General features: G+C 56.4%; 2 protein-coding genes across 4 annotated transcripts in view; both read right to left on the reverse strand.

Moving 5' to 3' along the window:
• PARVG (parvin gamma) overlaps window positions 1-15,451 on the reverse strand; it is a 30,417-nt gene extending 14,966 nt beyond the window's left edge. The window contains exons 1-9 of one of the 2 annotated variants that reach the window (XM_061124362.1): window positions 12,366-12,384; window positions 12,059-12,192; window positions 10,196-10,290; window positions 8,576-8,640; window positions 7,205-7,307; window positions 6,588-6,728; window positions 4,212-4,327; window positions 2,741-2,796; window positions 99-121 (exon numbers count right to left, since the gene is read on the reverse strand). In XM_061124362.1, the coding sequence (XP_060980345.1) occupies window positions 99-121; window positions 2,741-2,796; window positions 4,212-4,327; window positions 6,588-6,728; window positions 7,205-7,307; window positions 8,576-8,640; window positions 10,196-10,274 (583 nt within the window). In that variant the 5' untranslated portion in view covers window positions 10,275-10,290; window positions 12,059-12,192; window positions 12,366-12,384. Of the gene's footprint in view, window positions 1-98; window positions 122-2,740; window positions 2,797-4,211; window positions 4,328-6,587; window positions 6,729-7,204; window positions 7,308-8,575; window positions 8,641-10,195; window positions 10,291-12,058; window positions 12,193-12,365; window positions 12,385-13,880 lie in introns of those variants that run through there. The other variant, XR_009689707.1, reaches the window with a different exon arrangement.
• A 2,500-nt stretch (window positions 15,452-17,951) lies between these two features.
• Window positions 17,952-23,624, reverse strand: part of PARVB (parvin beta) — a 114,758-nt gene continuing 109,085 nt past the window's right edge. For both annotated transcript variants that reach the window (XM_061124364.1, XM_061124363.1), the window contains exons 12-13: window positions 22,130-22,202; window positions 17,952-20,919 (exon numbers count right to left, since the gene is read on the reverse strand). In XM_061124364.1, coding sequence (XP_060980347.1) covers window positions 20,843-20,919; window positions 22,130-22,202 — 150 coding nt within the window. In that variant the 3' untranslated portion in view covers window positions 17,952-20,842. The remainder of the gene's footprint in view (window positions 20,920-22,129; window positions 22,203-23,624) is intronic.

Here is a 23,624-nt window from a genome sequence, read left to right on the forward strand (position 1 = left end):
ACTGTGGGCACACCCAATCATCAACCAGTCACAATGCCGTGTCTGTCTCAGCACACACCCAACAGAAAAAGATTTCCCTAAATTAGGAAGGTACTCACTTGATGGTTGGTCCTTGTCTGTGCTAAAGAGAAAAATGTAGGGGGTGGGGGTGGGGAGAAAGCAAACACACGGTTAAAAAAAAACAACTTCAGAGATGTAGTGTCTTCATGTGACAAGACCTGGCAGAGGCAAGGCTGACAGAGAAACTTGCGAGCTCCCTTTTCCTGGCAGTTCCATAAGCAGGCAGGGCCCTCGTGGGAAGCAAATGGCAGAGGTCCAAACCTCCCCCTGAGGCTCCCACACCTAGAAATGCCTGGATTGTGTCATTTTTGTGGTTGCTGTTTTAGCTATGCTATGCTTGCTAAGTCGCTTCAGTCGGGTCCGACTCTTTGCGACCCCATGGACTGTAGCCCGCCAGGCTCCTCTGTCCATGGGGATTCTCCAGGCAAGAATCCTGGAGTGGGTTGCCATGCCCTTCCCCAGGGGATCTTCACCACCCAGGGATCGAACCCGAGTCTCCTGCACTGGCAGGCTTGTTCTTTACCACTAGCGCCACCTGGGAGGCTGTTTTCGTTGTGCTGGGGGCGTATTTACACAACACGATAAAAATGCCCAAGTCCTCACTTGAGAGCCGGTCCGTGTTTACCGATGCGCATCCGAGTGACACCACCCCCAACACGGCAGAACCTTCTAGCACCCCGAGCTGTTCCCCCCCAATCACACCCCACAGATCACTACCGCTCAGAGGTGCCGGGCTGTCTTCATTTGGTCTGTTTGTGTTTGGAATGAAATCGTACGCGCTCCCTCGTGTCCGGCTTCCTTCACTGCCTTTATATCGTCATTGAGTGGTTTTGCCTGGACTTTGTTGTTAAGTGTTCCGTCCCCCCCGACACACACCCTGAAAGCTCGGTTCTGCCCGCCTCGCCACCCCCCCGCCTCCCGGGTAGGGTGGGCTCTCCCAGGAGAGCCAGGTGGTCCCTCTGACCGCCCGTGACCCTGGCAGGAAGCTGGGCCGAGTGGGATGGAGGAAGCAGCCTGAGACGAAGGCCCAGGGCTCCGCACGGAGGCAGCTGCCAGGAGGGGCACACGGCCCTGTGTCGCCTGGGACACAAGCCCAGGGCCAGGGGCGGGCCCTCACCGAAGCGTCCGAGCTCGGCCGAGGCTGAGAACGGCGGCTTTAGGGCTGCGAAGGGAGGAGGGGCGTGGCCACCATGACCACTGCCAACCACGCCCTCTCTCTTAAGTTCCCCAAAGTCGTTCTCAGAGCCTAAAGCTTCAGCATACAAGGGTCAAGATGGACGATGGGGAGGGCATCTAGCCTCATCGGGTGGGAGGGGAACAGGCCTTCCTGGGGTATCACTGGAAGGCCGATGCGCCGGGCCTCACTGGCAGGAGGGGCCAACAGACGTCTGCCCCCTCCGCCCTGGGCATCCTTGGCCCACACGCCTCGCCACAGGTATTACCCGCCATCAGCTAGCCCGTCCCCCTAAGCCTGGCCCCAGTGAACACCCAGGAGCTGTAGACCCAGCAGGACCTCAGGGCTGGGGGCACAAAAGAGGGGAAGGTCCCCTTCTGTGCATCATCTATGACCCTCACAACAGCCCCAACAAGTAGGAAAAGGGGGGTCCCCCTTTATCAAAGGCATGAAGAAGCTCAGAGATGGGGAGTGACTTGCCCAAGGACACACAGCTCATACCAGGCTGGGATCTCAGCCCAGACAGGGCAGTCTGTGAGCAGGAGAGAACTGAACTTGCCTAGCTGGGCCTCTGAGAGTTAAATGGGTCAAGGGAGCTGAAACAGCCCAGTGCCCTGCACACAGTAGGCCTTCAGGAAGGGTTAGACAAGAAAGGAGAATCCACAGCTTTCCTGCAAGGAGCCCACTCTCAGACCAACCCAGAAAGACCTTTGGACCAGATGGGGTGGGCGGTGAAATGGGGAAGCCAGGCAGCGGCCTGTGGCAGGGTCTGGGGAAATACAGGCCTCCAGACGGAGCCGGGCCCCTCTGCAGCTCTGGCAGCTTTGCGAGGATGAAAAACATTCTGCCTGGACCAGGCGAAGATTCTACAATTCACGGAACAGAACCTGCAGCTCAAACCCAGGGGCCTGCTGCAGGGCCAGCCCCCCACCCCTCCCACCCCTCCAACCTGGGCGGGTGTCCCAAAGTGTGAGCCCACGGATGGCAGGGGGACCCTTGGCTGAGGTCAGTTACGATCTCCACCACAGGGGAGTCCAGGAATGCAAAATGGCGAGGTCTCCCTGGAGAGAGATGCACCTGGGAGGTGTTGGAGGGCTTGGGGGGAGAGGCTCATGGTATATGCATGGCTTCCTTTACCACCCAGGCTGTTGGGAGTTTTGGCCACAGGCCAGCTGGCCCCGCGCCACTGAGACCCCTCTAAAGGCTCACCCAGCCTGCAGCTCAGAGACGCCTAACAGCAGCCCCTCTTCTCCCTGGGCCCCAGACCCTGCGGTTGTCTTGTTGCAGAGCCCAGGTGCACGGCCCTGACCCTGATGTGTTTCCAACCCTGGCATGATGCACGTGCCGTGCAGGTGGGTGTAGGCAGCTCTGCCGGCCAGGACTCCCTGGGCCGGGCAGCACTTAGTAGGGCCGGCAGAGTGAGGGCCCCGCCCAAGAAGGTCAGAGGTCTGCCCCTGCCCCAGGGCCCATTCCTGAGAAAGCCCGGCGCCCCCCGCCCTGCCTCACCCGCACTCAGTCAGTTGCTCCACCGACTTCTCTGACTTCAGGCCGCTCTTGGTGCGCTAGGAGAGAGAACGGGGGATGGGATGGAGTATCCACAGAAAATTCTAGGGCCCATGACTGCCTCTAGAGGAGACTGGAGGGCCCAAAGCTGCCCCAAGGGACCCAGTTCACCCTGCCTCATCTGCTCCTCAAGGCGGCCTCCCTCCTGGGCAGCCCTTGTGGGACCAGCTTAATTGTCCTTCTTCCCACGGGCCCTGAGCCCCAAAAAGAGGGGGAGCGTGTCTGCCTCGGTGCCCAGGTATCCCCAAAGTCCACTCACTGCCTGGCTCACAGGGCATCAATGGACATGTGTTTACCTGATAACAAATAAGTGACTGGGTGGGCGAATAAATGAGTGGGTAGATGAATGAATGGGTGAATGGGAAGGATCATGAATGAGTGGGTGGGTGAGTGGATGATGAATGGATGAGTAGGTGAGTGAATGAATGAGTGGGTGGTTGAGTGGCTAAATGAATGGATGAGTAGGTGGATGAATGAATGGATGAGTGGGTAGATGAATGAATGGATGAGTGGGTGGGTAAATAAATGGATGAGTGGGTGGGTGGAGGAATGGGTGGGTGAGTGGATAAATAAATGGATGAGTGGGTAGGTGAATAAATGGTTGAGTGGGTAGATGAATGAATGGATGAGTGGGTGGGTGGATGAATGGGTAGGTGAATGAATGAATAGGTGAATGCATGAAGGAATGAAGTCACCTCTGATTTACATATAGCCATAGAATTCGTCAGTCGTTTTGAAAAAGTTGGGATGAATCCTCCTGAGTTTGGCTGGACTCAGTGTATTCTGCCTCCTGAGATAAGGGAAGCTGGCTGCTCCCCTGGTGCCCAGGAGGTGGGGGAGGGAAGCGTGGGGGGCACACACAGGGGGCCCTGTTGGTGGTACTCAGGGTCTGTCTGAGAGAGAAGGCACAGACTCCTGGGTCACCGGCTACAGCACAAGTCCACACATGCTAGAGAGGGAGCACTCAGTAGGTGCTGGAACCAAAAAGGTCCCTGGGGCCACTCTCACGCCCATGCATTGGGAGACAAGACCGTCACAGTGGGAGGGCAGTGGCGGTGGCCAGGGGTGTGAAGGCTCCAGAAGGGCCGTGAACAGATGGTCACTTACGGCGCATGTGGTTGCCATCAGCCAGGACCTTCAGGACACCCCAGGCAGGTGTCATCTGCTGAGTAAGTGGGGCTGGCCAGTCCACAGACCTCCTCATGGCCCCCCCAGACTCTGCATCTCCTGCCCACAGCTCCGGCCCAGCTTCCCCCGCCATCCTGGTGGGATCTGGTATTTCTCCCGGCTCCCTGGAACTCACCCTGCTTCAGCCCCCGCCCTATGCAGAACCCACCCCCTGGTCCAGAGTGTGGCGACGTGGCCCCAACACACTCGACCTGCAGGCAGGCATCCTCCGGGGCCCGCCCCTTACCTCCATGGTGATCACCTCCACCTGCACGTTGGTCGGGAGGGGCAGGTCGGGCTGGAAGCGCTTGGCCAGGGCCACGAGGAGATGCAGGGTGGCCAGCAGGTCCTTGCTGAAGATACCTGGGAGGGGAGGGGGCATGAGGTCAGAGCTCCCGGGATACCCAAACCTGGGGCTACGTGGTGGGCTCCTGATTGTCACAACCACCCTCTGCAGCCCAAGGAGCTCGGTGTCCAGTCATCAGGGGAGCAGAGGTCTGGAAATCTACATTCAGAACCTAAAAATAGTCTCACTTTGCTCCAGTCATCCTTTCTGCAGATACAGCCCAAGGGCACGAGCCATGTGCGGATGGGACTTTCACACACAGATGTTCACTGCGGTGCTGTTTAAACGACTAAATGTCCTACGGCAGGGCCCTGGTTGAACAAATTCTTAGATCTGAGCTGAATGTGACCTGATTTAGGGGCTTTCCTGGCGACTCAGACAGTAAAGAATCCACCTGTCATGCAGGAAACCTGGGTTTGATCCCTGAGTCAGGAAGATCCCCTGGAGAAGGGAATGGCAATGCACTTCAGTATTCTTGCCTAGAGGATTCCATGAACAGAGGGGCCCAGTGGGCCTGATGACCTGATTTGGGGCTAACATTACCAGCATCAATTATTGAATGTGAGACTTGAAACGCAGTGGCGAGAATAATGACAGGGGCCTAACAAAAACTGTCTGACACAGAACTATATTCAACATCCTGTGATGATGGAAAAGAATATTTAAAAAGAATATATACATATGTATAACTGAATGACTTTCCTGTACAGCAGAAATTAACACAATGTTATAATCAACCATAGTTTAAAAAAAAGAAAAAAAGTGTGTGTGGGGGGTTGAAAGATGTTACCACCTGACCTTTTCACACTGTTTCATACATCTACTTCTGCTTTATTGACTACGCCAAAGCCTCTGACTGTGTGGATTACAACAAACTGTGGGAAATTCTTAAAGAGATGGGAATACCAGACCACCTGACCTGAAACAGTTAGAACTGGACATGGAACAACAGACTGGTTTCAAATTGGGAGAAGAGTACATCAAGGCTGCATATTGTCACCCTGCTTATTTAACTTATATGCCGAGTACATCATGAGAAACACTGGGCTGGATGAAGCACAAGCTGGAATCAGATTGCCGGGAGAAATATCAATAACCATAGATTACACCACCTTTATGGCAGAAAGCAAAGAACTAAAGAACCTCTTGACAAAAGTGAAAGAGGAGAGTGAAAAGTTGGCTTAAAACTCAACTCAAAACGAAGATGATGGCATCAGGTCCCATCACTTCATGGCAAATAGATGGGGAAACAGTAGAGACAGTGACAGACTTTATTTTTGGGGGCTCCAAAATCACTACAGATGGTGACTTCAGTCATGAAATTAAAAGATGCTTGCTCCTTGGAAGAAAAGTTATGACTAACCTAGACAGCATATTAAAAAGCAGAGACATTACGTTGCCAACAAAGGGCCATCGCATCAAGGCTATGGTTTTTCCAGTAGTCATGTATGGATGTAAGAGTTGGACTATAAAGAAAGCTGAGCGCCGAAGAATTGATGCTTTTGAACTGTGGTGTCAGAGAAGACTCTTGAGAGTCCCTTGGACTGCAAGGAGATCCAACCAGTCCATCCTAAAGGAAGTCAGTCCTGAATATTCATTGGAAGGACTGATGCTGAAGCTGAAACTCCAATATTTCGACCACCTGATGCAAAGAACTGACTCACTGGAAAAGACCCTGATGCTGGGAGGGATTAGGGGCAGGAGGAGAAGGGGACGACAGAGGATGAGATGGTTGTATGGCATCACTGACTCGATGGACATGAGTTTGAGTAAACTCTGGGAGTTGGTGATGGACAGGGAGGCCTGGCGTGCTGCAGTCCCTGGGGTTGCAAAGAGTTGGACATGACTGAGTGACTGAACTGAACTGACCACCTCACCACCCAACCTTGGAGAGGCTATTTCAACTCCTTCCAGTCTCAGTTTTCTCATCTGAAAAAGGGCAGGATGTAGAGATTGGAATGGCAGGAAATCCTACCAAGTGGCTAACTGGGTGGGACTTTGCACACTCGTTCCTTACAAGCAGATACGGCAGCTGCAACTTAGATAAGTTAACGAAGTGGGTAGTTAGCACCCATCCAACAAGGCAGTTGAGCTCTTGTACACTGCTTGGGACTTGGGGAGCCATGGCAGCCTTATGGACAAGGCTGCCTTTATCATCCTTCAGCTGGGCTTCGAGGCAGCACCCGCCACCCACCTCCCCCCGGCCTAGGTAAGGGCACTGTAATTCTGCCTCCTTGCCTGCCCGCTCCCAGGCCTCTCCACACCAGCCTCACGCACTCTCCACACTCCACTTGGCCTGTGGCTCCTCCACCTGCAGGCTCTGGCCCACAGACTCCAGGACCGCTGTGAGCTTGCGCCTCTGGCTGGCTGCGGTCAAGGCGATCTCCTCCACGTCCAGCTTGAGTCCGCTCAGCTTCTCTGAAGACCAGAGAAAGAGGAATGGGACGGAGGGGAAGGGTGGGAAGGGCCGGGGGAGGGCAGACAGAGGGGGCTCCTGCCGGGGGACCCACAGCCAGTCCGCTTCCTCCAGGCAGTCACGGAGCATGCTGGCCGCCCCGCCCTCCGGAGATGCCCCCGGCCCACCCCACCTTGACCGGACCCTGTGCCCCACCCCCTTAGCTTCCCACACAGTGACGTGCAGTCCTCATCCCTGCAGGGCAGCGAGGTCTAGTGGTTAAACTCAGTTTCCTCATCTGTAAAATGGGGATGATCACAGAGCGGCCGTGCTGAGGATTAACAGCACCTGCTCTGTGGCAAAGAGCTCAGGAAGCCGTGGCCGGTGGGCCTGTCCTGCAGCCGTCTGCCAAGGGCTCTGCAGAGGGGGCCAAGCGAGCCCCAGGCTGGCCCACCCTGCCCCCCTCCGAGGACTTCCCAGGCTGGAAGCAGCGACTTACGGAAAAGGTGGTGCAGGATGAGCCCATCGAAAATGTCCTCCTCCAGGCTGCGGACCACGATGTGCTCCGGGAGGAGCTCGGCGTTGATCCAGTCCATCAACACCTGCCGGCCCCGGGGGACAGCTGACGGGGGGCCACTCCCCACCCGGCCTCTCGCCGGGCTCAGCTCTGCCCTCCTCCCACCAGTCAACTCCGACTCATCCTTCAAGGCCCGGTCAAACATCACCTCCTCTGGGAAGCCTGCTCTGATCTCCCAGGCTGTTAGGGGCCTGCTCCGGGCTCCAGTGGACCTGAGCACTGCGGGCTTTTTATTTTTTTGTCCTGTATAGGGTTTTGATAATACAGGGACACTGGTATCCCGCCTCCTCCTTCAAACTACAGCAAAGCACGAAGGCTGTCCCTGGAGGTCAGAAGTGCAGAGAAGCAGCGCCCCCATCCCTTTAAGGGACCAACCTGAGCTACCCAGGACTTGGTGGATATAACAGCACACTTCCTCTGTCCCAGCAGGAAGCCTGCAAAGTACCCGCTCCTCCACAGGGGCCCCCAGTAGCGCCCAGCAGGCTCAAGCTCCATCACTCACCTTGGGTGGCTCCTTCCTACCCATCTTATTTCCCCTCTCCCCTGCCTTGTCTCCTGGGATGACCTCCCAACTCACTATTTTCACTTGACTCCTTAGTTCAGGATCAGCTTCTGGAGGGACCCAAACTAAGATGACACGTCGGCACCCCACCAGTTTCCCTCTGCCCGAGAGAGGGGAACGTGGAGGGAGGGCTCGAGAGAATGGGAGGGAGGAAGAAAGGGATGGAAAATGGGCCAGAAATCATCTGGGTGGGCGGTCAGAGGTGGTGCAGTCCAGGAGGTCTCCCTGGAGGAGGTGACAGAAAGGCCACATGGAGACTAGAGAAATACGGCGGAGGAAAATGGAGATCCCAGGCCTCTGCACAGCCCTCAGCCAAGAAGAACTGGTCGTGCACGTGTTCCCACCCACTCGGTCAGCCGTCCATCGCCCCAGCAAACTGAGCCAGAGAAGGAGCACAAGATTTGGGGTCCGTGATCTGGGTCCAACCCTAGCTCTGTCCCTGGCCACCGTGTGTTCCCCACAGGTCAGGTCACTCCTCTAAGCCTCGCTGTCTGCTCCCTGGGATGCAGCTGACAACACACCTCTCTCAACTGCCATGAGCCTTGCTGGGATCCCATACAGAAAGGCACACAGTCGGCGCCCAATAAATATCCTTCCACTCAACAGGTCTCCCAGGAGCCTGAGGGACTGCCACCCACCAGCTTGAGGTTGGGGAGGGGATGGCCCACGGTCCCCACCCCAAGAAGGTTAAGACTCCTCCAGAGAAAGATGGTCAGAGAAGGTTGCCGCACCTTTTGCAATTCTTCAAATTTGGGGTTATTCCGGGAAGTGGGGGGCAGGAACTTCCTCTTCTCTCCTGGAAACAGAGGGGAGCATGACACGTGGATGGGGGCCTGCAGGTCGGCCCTGGACCAGCATCTCGACCACGAGGGGAGATTGGTCCTACAGCTTCACAGGCACACACACACATACAGACACATGTGCATAAGGGCAATCAAACACACAAACACACATGCACACAAGTGCATTCATACACACATAGATACACATTCACACACATGTACACACGCCATCACACACACACACACACACACACCCTGACCACCAAACATCCCCAGAGACCTGGGTTTCCCAGACATGCCCCGTCCTCTGCACCCCCTTCCTTCGTCCATGCGGTTCCTGCCTCCCCCGAACACTCTTCCCCCTCACTTCTCTCATGAACACCAGGCCATCTTCAGACACGCAGTATTTACATTTGGGGAGCATACTTAAACTCGAAAACTATTTCTTGTCTACCTGAAATTCACATTTAACTGGACATCCTGCATTTTATCTGACCCTCTTTCCACGTACATAAGAAGGGGTCACAGCCCAGTTAAGCCCAGGTCCTCGGGCTCCAAGGGGCCGAGGCAGAGTTCATCCATGACTGTCAGGCTCCCTGGCATGGGCAGGGCATTGAGGGCACCTGGCTTGTCCACTGAGCCCCAAGACCTGGGTCAGCATCTCCCCTAAGTTGAGGAACCATGGAACCCACAAAGGGTAGGGCCGAGGCGGACCCCTGAGATCACCGAATCCCAGTGGATGTGGGAGAAACTGAGTCGCCCCCGCGGCTGGCTTTGCCCAGATCCGCAAGATGCATCGCCTCTGTGTTCATGTAGCCCAGCGGGAGTCTTCCAGACACTCTGCAGACCGTTGAGTACCATCCGGCCCCGTGTGTTCCTGACAAGAGGAGAACAGGCTCCTGACAGACGCTTGGTGGTAGGGGTGGGTGGGGGGCGGCGGTGCCCAAATGGCCGTGGCCCCTTGCTGGGGCATCGTTCCTGCCACTCAGAACCATGCCATGTTCCAGCTCCGCCTGCCAGAACTTTATCTCCAGACCAACTATAAAACCAAAAATAAACACTTTTCCAAATCACTGAGCCCTGCCACCCTAACAGCAATTTCCTCCCGAAGCTTTCCAACCTGAAACCGCTTATAAACCGAGAACCCCAGTTAATGAAGTCAGCCCCGCGGTGCCGGACTTGCGGCTCTGCAACGTCACCCTCTGTGCCTGCTTCCTCGTCTGCAAAAGGAGGCAAGAGGGCCCGTGACTAGACTCCTCGGAGTAACAGGTGAGATGCCGTGTACAAGACGAGCTCAGCTCAGCCCCTGCCCAGAGGGGACCACGCAGCAGTCAGCATCCCCACCACTGTCCCCGTTAACCTGGAGAAGTGCGGGTATGCGGGATTCTGGGGATAACTCAGTGGAAGGTTCCAGAAGCAGGGGGGTCAAGTATAAAGCAGAAGGCAGAGGCAAGGGCTGGACAGACCTGGGTGTTCAGCTGACCACCTGGAAGCCAATGCAGGGCCTGATACGGCCCGTGGGGGTTCTCGGGATGCCGGCCCTGCCCCTCCGCCCCACCCGGCCCGCACCTTGTGAGAGCTCTTCCTCCGCCGGTGGGTCCACCTTCCCGGGGATCTGCAGCAGGTTGTAGAGGGACTCCGGCTCCATCGCTGCCTTGCCGGCCCTGAGGAGGCAGGGAACCGAGGACGTCACCATCCGAGTCACCCTAAACTCGGGGTGTGCCGTTTCCTCCAGAGTCCAGGAGGCGCGGGGAGAGGCTGGGCGCTGGCTGGGGGTGGACAAGTCACCACGCTGCCCGGGCAAGGGGACGGGTGCCTGCTGAGAGGGTCGCTGGAGCCAGTCCTTGCAGGATGCCCCGAGGAAACACCTCAGACCTGCGGCTGAGGTCAGAGCCTGTGCAAAGGCTTGGCGGGGAGGGGGCTCCTCCTCGGTCAGGTGCGGAGCAGCCAGCCCACAGCCCGTCCTGCAGGACACCAGAAACTTCGCCCGCCCACCCTCACCCCAGGCAGTAGGACCAAGGGGGCGACCCACCGCTCAGAGCTTCTTGGATCCAGAAAACCCTCTGGCTGACCTCAGTGGGGAGATCTGCTGGAGGGGAGGGGGCAGCGGTGGGGCAGTGATCACATTGACGAGTGATGTCTGCAGACCAGGAGCTCCTAACCTGGGGCAGGGGTGGGGGACAGGCCTGTCCTCTCTGGGCCCTGAGCCTGAGTCAGGGGGCACAGAGCAGCCCCCCAGCCTCTGAGTGAGTGGACGTTGAACTGGGGTGCAGGCTGGGCTCTCGGGGGTGTGGGCTGGTCCTGCCTGGCTCCAGTTCTGAGCGAGCTTCTCCACAGCAGGGCTTATCATCCTGCCCTGTCAAGGGAGCTCAGGGGTCTCTCCGCTCACCGGGAAGGGCCCGCCCTCCTCATCCTCGCTGCAGGGGAGGGTGCCGGGCAGATTCAGAGCCTCCTCCCTGCTCCCCTGGACTCACTTCCTCTCCTGCTGGGTGCGGCCCCGCCCCCCCCACTTCCGCTCTGGCCCCTGGGCCTCCCGCAGCGCTTTCAGCCCCAAACCAGACGTGTGGGGCTGGGGGGCCTCCTGCAACCAAAGCTGGCGGTCAGCTCCGGCCCCCGGGGAGGCCTGGCTGGAGCAGCAGGGCCCAGAGCTGCCGTGAGATGGAGGCACTCACAAGACTGTAGTCACGCTGTGACACGGGCAGCCAGCCTGGGGACTCCGGGGCACTGTCTGTGGCTCCGTCCTGCCCTAAATCATGGGGGCGTGGAGAACAGAGCCCCTGGGCTGGCTCCATCCCCCTGAGTTCCCAAGCCTCCTTACGGATGGGGTTCTGTTCAAAGGACCAGAGGAGAGGCGGGAACTAGGCCTGGCGGGGAGGGGGGGGGGTGGGTGGTGGTTAGGAGATTGGGTTCCAGGCGGGCTCCTCCTCATTCTGGCTGTGTGACTTTGGGCAAACAACCTCCCCTCTCTGTTCCCCACACTCCTTTACCGGAAGGGACTGAACCTGATGGGCGCCAAAGGCTTCGAGCGTCCACAGGGCTGGGAGCTGCCTCCAGCCATCAGTAGCCCCAGGGTCCCTCCCCCCCAGACCTCAGTTTCTTCTTCGGAAGACTTGGGGTGGCCTGTCTCTATGGCTGAAGGTTAGGGGAGATGACAGGCTGGGAAAGGAAACTTTCCCCGGCCACGCGAGAACTGGGAGGGTGCACTTCTGCCTGCCCAGGCCTCTGGGCTGCGGGAGCAGCCGCCTCCAAGCCTAAGAGGCAGGGGGACCAGCTGGGTGCAGGGTGTGCTCCACCGGCACCGTCCCCTGCGACCTCGGCTAAGACCAGCTCCAGGCCCTGTTTCCACGAGGCCTCTCAGAGCTTTCCTCTCTGTATGTTTGAGCTCAGGCACTACGGCTGGCTGGGCAGAAAGGCCCAGAACCAGGGACTCACCTGGCTGCTTCCTTCACTCAGGGAAACAAAGGCCACGGGCTCAAGCGCTGGTGGTCCCGGGTTCCAGAGCAAATCGGCAGGGGCCGCCCGGGAGGCAGGGGCAAGCGTCTCACTTCCTCCAGGGCCTGTGGCTTCTGCAAAGACGTCCAGGCTGCGTCTGCAGGGCGCTTCCTCCCAGCAGGGCGGTAGAACCCGATGCTCTGAAAGCGATGTCACCACGAGCCCCTCCGGAAAGCTCTGCCCCTGCCTATGGGCCCAGCCACACCTCCACGCTCCCCAGACACCTCGCAGGCAGCTCAGAGCTTACACTTCTTCTCTCTGTCCCTCTTGCCTCCCTGATATGCAGACCAAGCCAGTTCCTGAGGCCAGAGGCTGGGAGTCAGCTTCCCCTGAGGCCCCAGTCCCACCAATAGCAAGCTGTCAGTGCTGCCTCCAGGCTGTCCCTCCTGCTTCTTGTCCCCGGCCTGGCCAGGGCCCACCTTGTCCTCTCGCCTGGACCACACAGAAGCCTCCTAGCTGGGAACACACTGCTCGCTCAAACCCCACCTCCTACCCCTGAGTTGTTCTCCACAAGTGATCAGAGGACCCACTTCACATCTCAACTCACTTAAAACCCACTAGCGGTATCCGGTAGCCCTTAAAATGAAATCCAGTCTGCCCAGCCCAGCCCTAGGTCCTCATGGGACCTGCCGGCTTTGTCTCCATTCTCATCTCCTAACCTCTCCCATCCTCACACCCTCCCAGCCACATGGACAACCCTTCTATTCCCTGAAAGTGCCACCTACCTTCCTGCTTTAGGGTGGTCACACGTACTATGCCCTCTACCTAGCTTTTAAAATGGCTGAGTCCACATCATTATCATCAGCTTAAGTGCCTCCTCCTTCAGGAAGCCTTCCTTAACTGCCTTATCTAAGAAGCAGATCCTTTCATGATCCCATACCACAGGCCCTTAAGTTTCCTTTGTTCTAGTGCCTAGAGCAATGCCTGGCACAAAGTGGGCTCTATGGATAAACACTGATGGCTATTGTTGTCTAAGGGGATCAGGAAGTTTTTTCCAAAGAGACATGGGCTTTGATGGATGAATAAGAGTTTGCCAGTTGAAGAAAGATGGGTAAGAATGTTCCAGGTGGAGGGAACAGCCTGTGCAAAGGACTAGAGGAACACAAGAAGGTGAGATCCCAGGACAGTGGGGCAGACTCAAGCTGGTCTCTTGAGCTTGAGTCTTTACAAGCCAGGCTGAAATTGAGAGTTTCCATAGCAACAGGTGACAGTGCTGGGTGACCAGAGACTAACCACCCTTTCTCTGCTGACAGATGCTGCAGAGAAGGGGGCAGAGCAAGTGGGAAGCGTGCGAGCAGGAAAGTGAGGCTGTTCGTGAAAGGTCATGAAAATGACAAAAGGTATTACTGATGCTATTGCATTTGTCGAGTGACTGATGATGAAGCAAGCATAACTGTCAGGGCGTTAACTTCACTAGGACCCAGCTTTGGAGGCAGATGCCCTTATATCCGTACGTTACAGAGGAAGACACAGATGCATGGTTTCGTCTGCCGCTCTGTCCCACCTGTGTGGGACTGGAGTTTGTGACAACGTGCAGTGAGAAAGAGGCTATCACTCAATACCATTTTTAAAATTTGAACTTCATGTAGAAAACTACATAATTGTTTTATATAACTATATTAGAGTTATCTATCATAGCTTGGGCATCCCTGGTGTCTCAACAGGGAAAGAATCCACCTGCAATACAAGAGAGGCAGGTTTGATCCCTGGGTTGGGAAGATCCCCTGGAAGAGAGCATAGCAACCCATTCCAGTATTCTTACCTGGAAAACCCCATGGACAGAAGAGCCTGGCAGGCCGCAGTCCACGGTGTCGTGAGAGTCGGACAGGACTTAGCACTGAACAATGACGATGAACTATGTAAAGGATGTGAATTACATTTGCTGAATCTCAAGAAGGTTTGCTTGTTATTTTTTTTTTTTGACATCTTACTACCTTTGCTTTTTCTTTCACTTTTTTTCTGAACCATTTAAAAATAAATTCCAAGGAGGGATTGTGACATGTCATCTCCAAATAGTTCAGAATTTATCTCCTAGAAGCAAACATATTCTTCTATAGGACAGTCTAGAAAATTAACACTGAAATAGTAACATTGTCATTCACACCCAAATTTCCCCAAATATTATTATGCTGTTTACAGGGGTTTCGTTTGTATTATTTTTACTCCAAGATCCACTAGAAATCATAGGTTTCTCTTGGTGGCACTCGGCTACCATGTCTTGTCAGGCTTTTAATCTGGAACAGTCATCTATAATATGAATATTTTTAAAGCACCCAGGTCGGTTGTCTTGTGGAATGCTAATTTCACCATCTCTGTCATTCTCTGGTCTGCTTCTACTGACTGATCCTTCTCCTAGTTATGGGTCACATCTTTCTGCCCTGTATTTCTAGTAACTTTTTTTTTAACTAAATGCTAGATATCAAGGATTTTACGGAAATTATGTAAGCATAAAATGTTAAACAAGGGACTTCCCTGGTGGCCCAGTGGTTGACTCTGCTCTCCCCTTGCAGACAGCATGGGTTCCATCCCTGGTCAGAGAACTTAAGATCCCAAATGCCACATGGCAAGACCACATGGCAAGATGGGGAAACAGTGGAAACAATGGCAGACATTAATTTGAGGGGCTCCAAAATCACTGCAGATGGTGACTGAAGCCACGAAATTAAAAGGCGCTTACTCCTTGGAAGAAAAGTTATGACAAACCTAGATAGTATATTAAAAAGCAGAGACATTACTTTGCCAAGAAAGGTCTGTCTAGTCAAGGCTATGGTTTTTCCAGTGGTCATGTATGGATGTGAGAGTGGGACTATAGAGAAAGCTGAGTGCAAAAGAAGTGATGTTTTTGAACTGTGGTGTTGGAGAAGACTCTTGAGAGTCCCTTGGACTGCAAGGAGATCCAACCAGTCCATCCTAAAGGAGATCAGTCCTGAGTGTTCATTGGAAGGACTGATGCTGAAGCTCCAATACTTTGGCCACCCGATGAGAAGAACAGACTCATTGGAAAAGACCCTGATGCTGGGAAAGATTGAAGGCAGGAGGAGAAGGGGATGACAGAAGATGAGCTGGTTGGATGGCATCACTGACTCAATGGACATAAGTTTGGGTAAACTCTGGGAGTTGGTGATGGACAGGGAGGCCTGGAGTGCTTCAGTCCATGGGGTCGCAAAGAGTCGGACACGACTGAGTGACTGAACTGAATTGAACTGATATTTTCTGATGCTCAACTGTCCACAATATGGACAGGCTGTAAGACAACTCCTAGGTCCTGTGAAATGTCCCATCATCCTTGACGTGTTCTTTCTGGCCATCTGGTGCAATGCCAATGCATTTAAACAACCTTGAAGTTAGTACTTACTGAGGGCCTACTGTGTGCCGAGCTGAGTCCTGAGGATACAGTAGGGAGCAGGGTAGACACGAGCTCCTGTCTAGGGAGCTGAAGTGTGGAAGGCTGTGCAGCTGTGGGAGGAAATGTGACCTTGGAGGAAATCGTGAACTATATTCTACATATGCAGAAAATCAGAATCCTGCACATGTGTTAGTGAAGGCACGCCCATGTCAGCAGGGGAGCTGTGGGCTTAAATCTACAATCTGACTTCAAAGTTTCACTTTACGAGACCCTATCTGTTTGTCCTCAGCCCGTTGCTGGGCCAAGCCACGGGGCCCTCCCAGGCCCACAGGGACGGGGGGACGTGTGATTCATGAGTAAAATCCCTCTGCCTCCAAAGTTGCCCACCCCTCCTGCAACTTTCTAGTACATCATGGCCTTATTTTCCGCCCAGATCTTGCTCTGTCTGCACTGACTTTGGCCACCCCACCCTAGCTGCACACCCTTCCACACTTCAGCTCCTGAGGCAGGAGCTGGTATCTACCCTGCTCCCTGCTGCATCCTCAGGGCTCAGCTTGGCACACAGTAGGCCCTCAATAAGTACTGACTAAATAAGGTTCAGGCTTATTTAGGTGGCGCCAGGGCTAAAGGACCCACCTGCCAATGCAGGAGACACGGGTTTGATCCCTGGGTTGGGAAGATCCCCTGGAGGAGTATGGCAACCCACTCCAGTGTTCTTGCCTGGAGAATCGTGTGGACAGAGGAGCCTGGGGGGATACAGCCTAGAGGGTCACAGAGCTGGACATGACTGAAGCGACAGCATGCACACACACCCACACGAATACAGTTCAAGTTCCTATTGTGCTGAGCCCGTGGAGGGCCCCACATCCCGCCCCAGGGTAAGGGCTAACCCTGGTCGCTAGTAAGGGAAACAAGGATTTATTGAATCAAATTATACCCGCAGGAGCAGATTTCCACTTGAAACGAAACCACACAGAATCTGAGCTTCCCAAGCACAAGATGCTGTCCTTGCAGAAGGAACCGTCCCCACCCCTGCAGCATGCATGACCCGAGCTGTCAGCCCCGAGCTGGCTCCTGCCTGGGAAAGGCTTAAACGAGATGACCTCAGAAGGTCCCTTCCTGCTCTGAGTTCTCAGGGTCTACACATTCTGCTGAGGTCAGATGGCCATGCAATGTCATGGTTCCCAAAGACTGACCACAAGGCAGAGACCCTGATGGGAGCAGTGGTCCTCCCCCCCAACACCCAGTAACAGCCCCCTGGGTAGGGACGGCTGGATGCGGAGGCTTTCCACAGGGTCAGCCGGAAAGAAGGGGGACAAAACTCAGAAAAGATGCCAACCAGAGCGAGCCCACCCCCACTCCGCCTGGACCCGAGGCACTCCATCCTTTTCCAGGAGTGCTCGATGCCTCACCCCAGACCGTTTCACCTCGCCCAGCCACACCCCGGGCCCCTCCGTCATTGCGCTTCTCGCTGGGAATGATCCACACGCTTGTCTCTCTCTCTCCATGGCTGTTGTCCCCGGCCACTCAGACAAGCCCTCGAGGAACGTCCCCGGAACAAGACCTACCAGAAGACCCCCCTGGGACACAGGGCACCATTGCTGGCCTGAAGAACTGCTGCAGGACGAAGCTTTAGCTTCATCAGTACTGATAGATAATCCCATCCAAGTAAACCACTGGGAAGACAGACTCGAGGAGCTGGTGATTCACAGCAGGTTTCGAAGTCCACGCGGTCACGAAGAGTTGGACACGTCTGAGCAACTGAGCACACTTGCCCTCTGGAAAAGTGTGGGTTCGTGACCTCGCCAGCAGTCACGTGGGAACAAAGCCAAACGTGAACTCGGATCTTTCTCCAAAAGCCCAGGATCTTTGCAGCAACAGCTTGTCATTTTCAGCATGTTTAAAGGGTTGCTGCCTCGCTCCCCAGGCTAGCCACACGTTCAGTCACCATTTTCATTCTGACGAGGAGAAAAGTTCGATGCACCTGAAGTATCCCACGACTGCTGCGGGGAGGGTTGACAGCAGGACCAGCGTGGAACCCCAGTGATCTGGCCCCGCTGGGGGTCACCTCAGGGTCCCTGGCCCCAAAGGGTAGGGAGGACACCAGAGCCCTGTAGCAGTTCATGCCACTGGCCACTGGCATCTCTCACTCGGGTTTAGAACCAGGCACCTGGGCAGACTCGCCTGCTTTGTTCATTATTGTGACTCAGCGCTGTGAGCCGCCAGCCTCTGCTCCTGCCCAGGAAACCCTTGGTGCAGCACCCCCGCCCCGGGGACCCTTCCCGCCCAGGACGCAAGCTGGCTCCTCCCTCGTCCGTCGGGGAAGCGGGGCTGTGCTGGTGTCATGGGCCCAGCATGACGGCTAAAGGCACAAAAGAAAGCCAGGCACCAAGACAGAGGCAGTGGCCTTTATTGGGATAAACCACCACACGCCGTCCGGAAAGCCGGCTCCTGCCGCCAGCCCGCGGGGTAGGTTGACAACACAGCCAGGGTTTCAGTGGCTTTTATTTAATACCCAGAAATCCAAAGTAAACACCGCTTAAAACAAATCAAGGACACAAGGATACTGGCACACAAACTGGGCAACAGGATTTGGCTGCTTTAAAACAACACAGCTCTTGTGTCACATCCAGTTAGGACCTCAGGGCACGTGGGGCTCTGGGCTCAGCGCTTCTTGATATCGTGTTCGAAGGGGAACCAGAGCTGCAAGCAGGCGCCCCAAAACCAGTGAAGGGGAGGGCATTCAAAAGACAGGCCATCCGGAGAACAATAAGAGGAGGCATTTCAGGACCTTTAGCCATCATGGCATGGGTACCGATGACTTTGTTTTCACTTAGCTCCTGTGGATGAAGGTCCCTCTTCGGGGCAAAGCGGGGGAGGCCATTCACTACAAATGGGAATCAGTGCAGCAGGAAGGTTTCTAGAACTTTCCTCATTTAAGGACTAAGAGGGAAGCTTTTGCCTTCCAAGGAGCTCCCAGCAAGTGTCAAAAGAAAGTAGTTTCTGTTGCCCCAGTTTCCCCAGAAGATGCTGCAGCATGTGGGCCTCGCAGCAGGGATGTCCCGGGCCCTGACACTCACATCCTGACAGCTGTTGTCCCCAAGCCACCAGGGATAACGGGTGGATCCCAAGAGGAGGAATCTAGCCACTGCAGAGGTCACCCTGGCTTCAGCCTCAAAACTGCTTCCCAGCCCTCACCCCACACACGCTTTCAATTCGGGTCCAGTTCAGACAGCGGACGGGGAGAATGACGCGGACGGCCCCAGGGGGCCTGCACAGGTGGGTGGAAGGCACGCCCACGCCTTCCCCACCGGTTTGAGAAAAAGTCAATTTGGAGACCAGACGACATGCTTTGCTGCACAGGGCTTTAAAGAGTCAGCATTACGAGATAAAAGTGCCTGTCTATAGGTTTCCCACATATTTATCATTCCTGTTACTCTCCTGCCTAAAACACAAGAGGGCTGAAGTGGGCTCACTGCCCTGGGAGTTGAACCCCATCACCACCTCCCTCCCCGGAAGAACCAATGCCCCTCACCCGGACCTTCAGGGTGTGGAAACAGGCCTGGGGTGGGGGGGGCTGCCCACCTGGGCTGAAGACCCCAGGCTTCTTTCCAAACCCCGGCCTCCCCTCCTTCACCCCCACCCCCGCAGGCCCCCAGGAATCGGCATCGCCCCGCCAGGCCCCCGAGCTCCCACGGCAGGTGGAGGGGCCTCCGCCTCCCTGGCACCGTAGATCCACGCGTGTAATGAAGGCGGCACAGAACGTTCCAGCCTCAGCTATTTTGTCAATGTGGATCTTTAATGTCACCGCCTCCCGCAGGAGACGCCGTAATGCCGTTTTAATTATTTCTTTCCCCTGCTGGGTAACCTCCGCCATCAAATTGGCTATTCTGAACCCGGCCCCAGGCTGGCAGCCGCCTGAGCCCAGGCGGAACAGGCAGCTGCTCTCTAAGTCCTGAGCACGGGTACACAATGTAAGATAACAACGTGCTCAACAGCTCTGACCTGCAGCGGGAAGGCGAATATCACAGAAGAGAAAGGCCCATGTTGCCGGGGTGCTGAGCAAACCCAGGGGAGGACCTGCCTGAGACCCAGCCGAGGGGTGCCCCTTTCTCTCCCGAGACGAGGCAGGCGAGGGGTGAAGGGCACGCAAATGAGGGATCGCATTTCCTTCGACAGGGTGCCCCAAGGATGCCACAGGCGGCGGAGGACAGAGGTGAACACTGCACCGCCCCTCTCCCAGGCTGAGCTGTGACCCCCCCACCCCAGAACCCGCATATTGAAGTCCTAACCCCCAAGACCTCAGAAGGTGACGGTATTTGGGGACAGGGGTCTTCACAGAGGTAATTAAGGTACCATGAGGCCATTAGGGTCCACCCCAATCCGGTCTGCCTGGTGTCCTTGTAAGAGATGAGACACACAGCGGGGAGAAGCGTAGGAAGCGAGGGAAGACGGCGTCCGTCTACAAGCCCAGGAGGATCCAAAGGCACCAGCTCTGCTGACACCACTGTCTCGACCCCCAGCCTCTAGAACTGAGAACCCACCCCCCAACCCAGGCACTCTGTTACGGCAGCCGCAGCAAACTGAAACACCCTGCTTTCCAAAGGTTTTTGGAAAGGCATCCATCCTCAAACAGAGCCTCTGGGATTGGAGACTTCCCAGCGGAGCTGTCTCCAGCTGCCTTTTAGAGCCAACTCCGACACAGCCCACTCAGCCGCAGCAAGAGATGAAGAAACGCCTCAGAAACCCTTCCTCCCACGGACCGTGGCCACTGGGTCCGCTGGGTCCCAGACGTCTGAGCAAAAGCGAAATGCAAACTGCACGGAGCGGCCAAGGAATAAGGCTGCGAGTGGACACTCCGGTCGCAGCTGAGGCTTCCGGGAGCTCAGAGGGAATTTTTTTCAAACAGCAAAATGCATTTTTTGTAAAAAGGCCTGGCTGCCCAGGAGAGTCCCACCCAGGAGAGTCCCGCCCAGGACAGTCAAGCCATCGCCCCTGCTGCAACGCTGCCGTGCGTTTCTGACGACTTGTGATCGCTGGCAGCTGTCAGCTGGAATGCCAGGCGCCCCTCTGCTGCCTCCCAGGGGCTGAGGGTCAGGGTTCCGGATTTTTTTTTTCTTTTCCATCTTTTGATCAACAAGAGACTTGGCCCCCTGTGGTACCCCAGGTGAGGCGAGGCTGCAAACTCACAAAGCATTGGTGTTTGGAACCTGAATTTCTAAGGATGCCGCCCGCTGTGAAATTACAGGGGAAGGAGGTGAAGAGCATCTACCAGAAACAAAAGTGGGGTGGGGTGGGGAGCAACCGCGGGCTAGGAGGGGAGGCCAGGGCACCTCCCGAAGCGCGTTCCCCGCTGAGGTCTCTGCTGCCCCTTGCTGTCACTCCAGGTGCTTGTACTTGGTGAATAGGTTGTAAAGAACCCGCAGGGTGGATTTGAGGTCCAGGTTTACCACATCTGCAGAAGGAAAACAGAGAAGCCACTGCGGGTGAGAGAAGGTGCCCCAAGTCCTGGTGCCAACACCTGGGAGACGTGGGGGACACCATTTATGTCCCCCGCAGAGCACTCTTGCTGTCCCTGCCACTCACAGGCCGCTGCCTGAGCCCCCAGGCCACCACCCCGCAGGATGAGCCCTGGGATGGAGAGGATTCTCCTTCATCCCTTCCAGGATGGGCCCAGACAAGTCTGCGTGGTACAGGGTCTAGGACAGCCAAGGACACGTACTGGTGACCGCGGGCCACCCTGCGGGCCTCTTGGGGCATGGCAGGCGGCAGCCGCAGTCCTACCCCCTCGAGGTCAGGACCAAGGTGTGGCCCAGGAAGTCCAAGCACCTTGTTTGGTGGGAAGGGGCCCTGTCCCCCTGGGGGTCGGGCACCTGGTTCTTCTCCTCACTTGCTCTCTGAGCTCTGACAAGGGCTTGGGGAGGGCTGCGGTTCATGGGTTACAGGACAGAAGTCCTGTCCTGGATGGGTGTTCGACAGTGACTGCTGAGCCTCCCAGGGGGCGTGGGTGGAGGCTAACGAGGATGCCCCACCCAGGATTCAAGCTGTCACTGTCGGGCGGGGATCCAGGAGCACTGGCGTCACCTGCAAACTTGTTATAATCGGGACTTGGAGGGCCCACGCCACAGCCCCTGGATTGGAAGATGCTTTGAGCAGCACCCCTCCCCCCCACCCCAGGGCTTCAGTCGCCCGCTCGATTCCTGGTGGAGGGCATTTAGCACAGGAGTCAGTGCGGCGGTGAGGGGCCTCTCGCCGGGGCTCTGCTGGCCTCCACCACCATGCAGACCTCACAGGCCATGACCGAGCCACGGCCCTGCTCACGAGCACCACCGGGCCACCAGGACAGCGACCCGACAGGCGCTGAACTGCAGCCAGCCCTAAACATCCTCTCAAGACGTGAGGCAGCGTCTCTGGTCTGAGCACGGGCACCTGGTGGGCAGTGGAACCCTGAGGCCGTGGGGCAGAGGCCACAGCCTCCAAGTCAATGCTGACTGAAGAACCGGCCTTGGTGGCTTCGCCAGCACAGGACTCCAGGTCCCCGAAGCTCCGAGGGTAACAGGGAGCTGGGGTCGGCAGAGCCCGGCCTTTGAGCCACACGCTCGGGGCCTGGTGGGAGAGACCCGGCCGGTCCCCTAGCCCCTCGAAGACCCGGGTCAGGGTGTTACCTTCAGGACGAGCCTTGGGCTTCTTAAGGCCTCCGTCCAGCATCAGCTCAAAGGCAAACGACACGTTGTGGACCTGCCAAGGAAGCCAGAGTTAGCGCCGGGGCCGCAACTGGTCCCAGGCCTGCCCACTGCCCCCCACCTCCACCGATTTTCCTCCAAGGGGATGGAAGCAAGCATGGACAGGGGGAACCTTTGGAATAACTCGGCTCACAAGGACCAGGGGTGCCCAGGGCAGGACCCAGGGTGGGCAGAGGGAGGGGGAGGGAGCCTGCTGAGGACAGCACACATCCACCGAGTGGCCCTCACTCCCCTTCCCAGAGATGAGGGCGTGGCCGGGAGACGCAGGCAGGAGATGAGGGCAAGAAGCTGCCCTGGGGGGGTTGGGGGTCCCCAGGCCCCGACACGCCCATGTGAAGACAAGGGACGGCAGCTTCCTGTTACAGCTGAGGACCTGAGGCTCAGAGAGGGCAAGTCACCTCCTGAAGGCACCCGGCCCTGGGCCCCGTCCCTGGGCCCCATCCCCAGCACACAGCAGTCCCCTGCTGTCTGTCAGAAGGCCTCAAGCCAGCCTAGTGTGACGGCCTGCCCTTGGCAGGGGTATATCAGTAGCCCTGACCCAGAGCAGGGGCCGTGGACGCTGCTGGAACTGAAGTCAGGCCACTGGTGGCTGCTGCACGGCCTTCAACCTTCACAATGCCCTGGAAAGGTGGACACATCTATGCTCGGCCCCCAAGGAGGCTCAAAGTTTGCACACTTCTGCCGCAGAGGTTAGACACAGAGCCACCTCTGCTGCATTTCAAGTCCACCTGAACCATGGAGACACTGGCGATCAACCCAAGCACAGCCAACCAGAAGTCTGCTTCGAACGAAGTTGGGGGTGGGGGAAGACAGGCGGGTGGGGAAACCAAAAAACAAAATAAATCACAGATGTCAGAGCTGGAAAGGACTTTAGGGCTCTCCTGTAATCAAACACCCTCTAAACAGTAACATTTTCATGATTTCCCTGCCAATGAATCAGAAACACAATAATAAGTTTGCCTGCAAAGTGGTTTAATGATTAACCAGGAAAGAGACACTTGGCAAAATACTCCTCCGTTAGTCAAGACCACGAGAGCCCAGGGCACAGCAGAGAAGCTTCCACGCCACAGGGGCACTGGGTGGGCAGTGCTCAGAGATGTAGAGGAGGCCACCGTCCGCTGAGTATCAAACAGGAGCCCGGCCCTGGCACGCGAGACACGCCCCAGAGTGGGTGCAGGCCACTCACACCCAGACCTGGGTGAGCTGCAAATGACCTGAGGCTCGTGGGCCACGCTGAGGGAAGACAGGACGCAGGCTGTCAGAATCCCACCTGCAGGGCCCAGAGCCAGCCTGGAGAGAGGGCTGAACCCGGCTGGGCCTTGGAGGAGGGACATGCACGGGAGATGACCGGAGGGTCTTAATCTCTCACTTCCCAAAGGAGGTCCTGGGCGAGACGGGTGAGGACATCCGTCATCTG

Source organism: Dama dama, chromosome 22 (genome assembly GCF_033118175.1).
Source record: "Dama dama isolate Ldn47 chromosome 22, ASM3311817v1, whole genome shotgun sequence".
In the NCBI taxonomy this organism is placed as follows: Eukaryota; Metazoa; Chordata; class Mammalia; order Artiodactyla; family Cervidae; genus Dama; species Dama dama.